The 5,509-nt window shown below is 36.3% G+C and overlaps 2 protein-coding genes across 3 annotated transcripts in view; one reads left to right on the forward strand and one right to left on the reverse strand.

Annotated features, from left to right (window-relative positions):
• Position 1: 1 nt before the first annotated feature.
• On the reverse strand, positions 2–1,001 carry LOC108688517 (the record flags this gene model as incomplete). Its single annotated transcript, XM_018194822.1, has 3 exons — positions 908–1,001; positions 519–677; positions 2–165 (listed from the first exon to the last, which is right to left on the reverse strand). Coding segments are annotated over exons 2-3 (270 nt in total), but the record flags the coding sequence as incomplete, so codon positions are not given.
• A 704-nt stretch (positions 1,002–1,705) lies between these two features.
• Positions 1,706–5,509, forward strand: part of LOC108691328 (active breakpoint cluster region-related protein) — a 6,989-nt gene continuing 3,185 nt past the window's right edge. Inside the window, exons 1-6 of one of the 2 annotated variants that reach the window (XM_018199022.1) lie at positions 1,706–2,247; positions 3,468–3,948; positions 4,233–4,470; positions 4,646–4,925; positions 4,991–5,170; positions 5,243–5,458. In XM_018199022.1, the coding sequence (XP_018054511.1) occupies positions 2,134–2,247; positions 3,468–3,948; positions 4,233–4,470; positions 4,646–4,925; positions 4,991–5,170; positions 5,243–5,458 (1,509 nt within the window). In that variant the 5' untranslated portion in view covers positions 1,706–2,133. Of the gene's footprint in view, positions 2,248–2,522; positions 2,569–3,467; positions 3,949–4,232; positions 4,471–4,645; positions 4,926–4,990; positions 5,171–5,242; positions 5,459–5,509 lie in introns of those variants that run through there. The other variant, XM_018199030.1, reaches the window with a different exon arrangement.

A 5,509-nucleotide genomic window follows, 5' to 3' on the forward strand; every position in this document is an offset into this window, starting at 1 on the left:
ATTGTTTTTTCGAATTAGAAGGATTCTTCTTTGTGAGAGTTTTCCTTCCCTCTAAAGCTTTTTCTCGTATCTCATCTTCTACCACAGTATTCACAGTTCTTGAGATCATCTTCTTCAATTTCTGCGCTTCCTGTAACTTTGCCTTCTTAGGTTGAACAGGGGCGTCTTCGAGAAAATAATAATTCATATATTACTTATCTTAATATTAGAATATCGTTCCCTTACTACAAAAGTGACACAACCTAAAAAATTAAGTTTTACACAAAAAAGGGAAAACTGAATAGAAAATTTACTCAATTAAAAACACAAGTGCAATTTATGGATTATGAAGTCCAGTTAATTTACTTTTGAAGATTAATAGAATTGTTACTACTCATTCATAATAATTAAAAATAATTAAATAATTAAAAAATAATAATTTAAAAAATTATATTTCTTGAGTTGTGTCAATTTTGAAGTAAGAAGATGATATTGTTATAGTTTGATTCAGAAAAACTTGTCTTCTCATTATTACTTACTTCCACGTCTTTGGATAGCAGGGCCCTTTTTGCCCTTACCTTTATTGGTTTTCGTCTTTACTGAGGTTGGCAACTTTGTCTTCACTTTAAGCTTTCCTTGTGCCATTTTGTGTGTTTTATCACTTACATATAAATTCAAATTTGTAGATTGTTCACACGCTGCAAAAAAAAAAGAGTATATAAACAGTAGACATAAGCAGAGAGAAAAAAATCTCTAATATATTAGATTAATTAACTACATATTACTACAATTATAACATTATGCATAGCAGAAGTATAAATCAATTTATAATGTAATTTCTTTATACACAAATTTAAACAAGATTAATTGTAAATTTACATTACATTTTTCTAGTAATTGAAATTTATGCACTTTTTTTATAATTTACCTTTGGGTGAAAGGAGTTGAAAAAACCTTCAATTCCTTTTGATTAGCACTAAATTTTTGCGCACTTATGTACATAGGTTATGTCACATTACTTAAGGCTGATTTACAATTTATATAATATCTAATGAGAGTTTTGCTTTACATCATCACACTAGAAAAAGCAAATCTTTCATTGGATACCGTTCATCATATTCGGTAGCAATAAGCTAACATGTCGTCATTGTCGTCAACCAATCACAGAGTGGCGGAGAACAGCGGGAAGGGAAGCACAAACTGGCACAAAATGGAAGAAACGCGGATACGAAAAATTTATGAAAGTTTAGACACAAGAAAGATGCGCGTAACGATATCATAAAAAGACATTTTCCTATATTCTTTCACTTATTTTTACTATAAAATAAAAATAGTTCATCCCTTTTAGAACTGTAATATGTAAAAATTTCCTTTTCTTTGTATTGTATCCTTACTTTTGTTAATATCATTAATTGTTCATATTATCATTATTTATTATTGCAGAATATAGAGTATTCGCAAAAACCAATACTAATTAAATGCGAAAGTAGAATGTTTCATTGCGTGTAATACCTTTCAAAGTATTTTTAAGGTACTTTTTTATGTCGACGTTCATTTTTAGCGTTAAAACAAGTGATCAAAAATGCCACGTAATATTCGTAAATTTTGATCATTTTCACTTATTTAATAGCAATAATATGAAATTATATACAAAGAAATTGCACATAATTGAGCGAGAAGTTACGTCGAACACAGTATAGCGACAGCAATGACGGCGTCGGCACGCTAGGAGTGGAGGAGGAGGACAGGAGGTAGGCTATACAGCGGGCGACGGGGATCGGAACGTGACCTACGCAGGAGATGTCGACAAGATGACAGCGGCCGTATGACGACGTTGGTTACGCCGTTGTCCGCCCGACACGACAGAGTCGAGGATACGTGGCTCCGCGTCAGGAAGCGGCAGCTACGGTGAGTGCGAACGAGAAGAGAGAGAGAGAGAGAGAGAGACAGGAAGATAGAGCAAGAGACTTGACGTCGTCGTCGTCGTCGTCGTCGTCGTCGTCGTCGTCGTCGTCGTTGTCGACGACGGTACTGGTGGTGAAGGTGCCGCGCCCCCGTGCGATGCGCACGTCGGCGCGGTGAGGAGTGGACGGTGGGATCGTGAGATCCTGAGGAGGACTCGCCGTCGACTCACGCACACCCGCGTCCGGAGGCATGAGTGTGTTTGGGGATTTCCAGCGTGTCTGGGTGCAGCGGTTCCCGGACAGCGCCTTGCCGGCCGCTTGGGAGGAAGATGTCAGAGCGAACTTGGTCAAACACAAGCAGAAGGTAAGTTTGAACGATCGATGATTCTCCTCTTGGGCATCATAGTGCAGAAACGTATTGCGTCGACGATTGATCGAAGTTGCTAATTTTTATCGACGGGTCTTGCCGCGAGGACCGCAGGTGTGCTTTGGCAAATAATTATTGAGTGAAAGAATAAGGATGCATGAAACCTGCAGTCGTATGATTGGTGATAGTGTCGCAATGTATTCGCCAAGCGTTTATTAGTCACGTGTGAGTGATCTACTGTGTATGCCTGTGTACGTGTCGCAAAAGAGGTTTTATTTCGTTTAATTGACATCCTGGAGGGGTCCGATGATTCATCACGTAAGCCAGAGTGGCCGAGTTTTTATTTTATCAGTCTTTAATCAAGTTCCTGGAAGAACTGGAAATGAATATTTTAAAGTAATAATACAGATGATTATCATAGAGTCTGGGATTGAAGAGGCAACCTTGCGTAACGACTGGGTTATGACTGTAGTGAAGTGTCGCAATGTTTACTAAGTATTTATTAGTCAGATCAGAATTTATGTGTGTGTACATAATTCAAGTAAATAGCGAAGAATTCTCTGAAGAAACATTTGAAACGCTGATAAGTACGGAAGAGGAAGCACAAGGAGAATTTAATTTCTTCGTTTAATAGAAACTTAGTCATGTATAATTCAATTAACACCGTGTTCACATGACTTGATGACTCATCGAATTAATTGTCTGAAATCTGTCAATGACATAGCACTTGTTATATTATGAGTTACATTACTGTCAATGTATTATCATTCCTTTTTAACATTTAAAATGAGATCGTAAACGAATAAGTGAAAGCAGAAAGAATAGTAAACATTGACTTCCTGCTTACAATTCAATGAATCACGGAGTTATCTCTGTTGTGTTATCGGAACACCGAAAAAAATTGATTATAATTATTACATTAGATCATCTTAAAAATTCGTAGCATTATGTATTACAATTTATTTTTGTTTAAATATTATTAAAAAGTTTGATGGATACTTTATTTATAAAGTAGGAAATTATATAATTACATAACAATTCTTTTTTTTAATATTAAAGTATTTAAAATAAAATAAAATATTTTTTCATAAGAAATAATTTTAAAATGTAAAATAATTAAATTAAAAACGTGCGGGATTTATTTTCTATAAAACTATAGAAATTAGAAATCTTTCGAATATATCAAAGCACGCGATATTTTTTTTTTGTATATATAGGTGACAGCTTTGAGAGAAGAGCTCGAAAAAGAAGAGTTTTATGTGGAATATTTAGAAAGATTGCTGGCTGACGTCGAGCGACACAAACAGCTGGCTAACAATACCAGCGTGAATACGAATACGTCTGAAATTAAACAGGAAGCGGCGACGGAAACGCAGTCTCAACAGGATTCTCAAATATCGGAGAATAGCTTGGCGGATTCTCCGAATTCACCGAATTCTCAGAATGTCGCTCCTATTTTGACGGAACGGGAAGACATCAGCAAATTTCAAGATAAGTGCGTGTCCGAACTGAGCTCGACTCTCAGCACAGTTGGTAAACGACCCAAGAGCGAAATACCAAGGAGTCCCGAGAAAGTGCCTGAACTTAGAAGAAACAGTGATCCAGATGTGCCAAGTAATTATGTTACAGTGATTGAAGTTACCGGAAGTTCAAAGAAAGATAAAAATGAAGAATCTCTCAAGGAGGAAGATGAGAAAGGTATTCTCTTTCATACATGTTTTTATTGAGCTTTTGGAGTTGCATAATCTATATATGTAATCATTAAAAGAAAGAAAATTTTAAAAAATAAAATGAATTTTAATCTCATTATCTCATGTGAGTTTAAAGTTAATAGTTCAATTTGTTTTTAAAGTTTAAAGTTTTATAAAAATTAAAATTGTCATCTATTCTCATCAGTTTTACATCAATTTTATGTATATTATAAATTATTTTATGACATATAAAATTAAAAAAATAATTATTATTATTTGTTCACTAAATAGACTTAGAAAAGGCTATCAACGAAGATGGCGAAGATGGGGATGCAGAGGCATCGGAGGAGGAGCCTTATTACGATTCAGTAGCCTTGGACCAAACTGGGGAATATGTTTACATTGATGCGCGCGTTCCCTCTGTCAACAGTAACAATGGCAATAGCAAAGCGACAACTCGAAGACCACCTTCGCTGCCAGATTCTCCGGGCAATCAGAGTAATTATGTCAACATCGATTATTTTATACAGTAAGTCGTTTGTTATATCTTGTTTTATTTTGACACATTGGATCTACGGGGAGTATGAGCGTCTTAATTACATTATTTTTTAAGTTATAATGTTAATATTTATTAGTTGAATTCACACGCGAGTACTCCCGGGATTAAGATATGGAATATGTATAATTGTGTACGTTATCTTCAGACATAGAGCAGCGATGGACAGTGAAGATGAAGAAGGTGCTAGTCCGGCACCTCCGATCTTGCTGCGAGCTCTCAGCACGGACAATGAAACTGGCAGCAGTGACGCCGAACCGCTAAGTTTGAGCGAGGGTAGCTTGGAATCACCGACCCCGACGACGCCGCGCCGACAAGAAAAGAGCAAGGAGCGCGAGGATGACAGGACATCGATGGTCAAGTGTATTGTGAACTCGGTAGTGGAGAGCGAGGCTGTATATGTGGAATGCTTAACTGTGATGTTACAAGTATGTAACTTGACATTCTAAGTTCTTGTTAAGAATTTATTCATAATGATTTCCTGCCTTTGCAGTATATGAAAGCTATTAGAGCAACTTTAACAACATCTCAACCAGTCATTTCGGAAGAGGAGTTTGGCACAATGTTCTACAAGATCCCGGAACTGCATGCTCTGCATCAGACATTTCTGGATGGTCTTCGAAAGAAGACGGAAAAGTGGGATAGTAAAACTACTATAGGAGAACAATTTAAAGTAAATATAATTAGAGTAAATAAGACGAATGAAAGCTGTGAAAAATTGTAACGTTATATTCATTGATTTCAGATTATGGCCAGTAATATAGGATTATATGGTGCGTTTTTACACAATTACGCTCGCGCGACCGATACTGTGCGACGATGCTCCGCCCATTCCACTCAATTCGGAGAGATCACTAGAGATATAAGACTCAGAGGTTTTCCAAAGGGTCCGGGTTTGTCTCTAGAAGATTTGTTACATAAACCAGTTGCTCGAGTGCAAAAGAACGCTTTAGTTTTACATGTAAGTAACTCGTCACACACACACACATATATATATATATATATATACATA

This window comes from Atta colombica, unplaced genomic scaffold (genome assembly GCF_001594045.1).
Source record: "Atta colombica isolate Treedump-2 unplaced genomic scaffold, Acol1.0 scaffold105, whole genome shotgun sequence".
Lineage (NCBI taxonomy): Eukaryota > Metazoa > Arthropoda > Insecta > Hymenoptera > Formicidae > Atta > Atta colombica.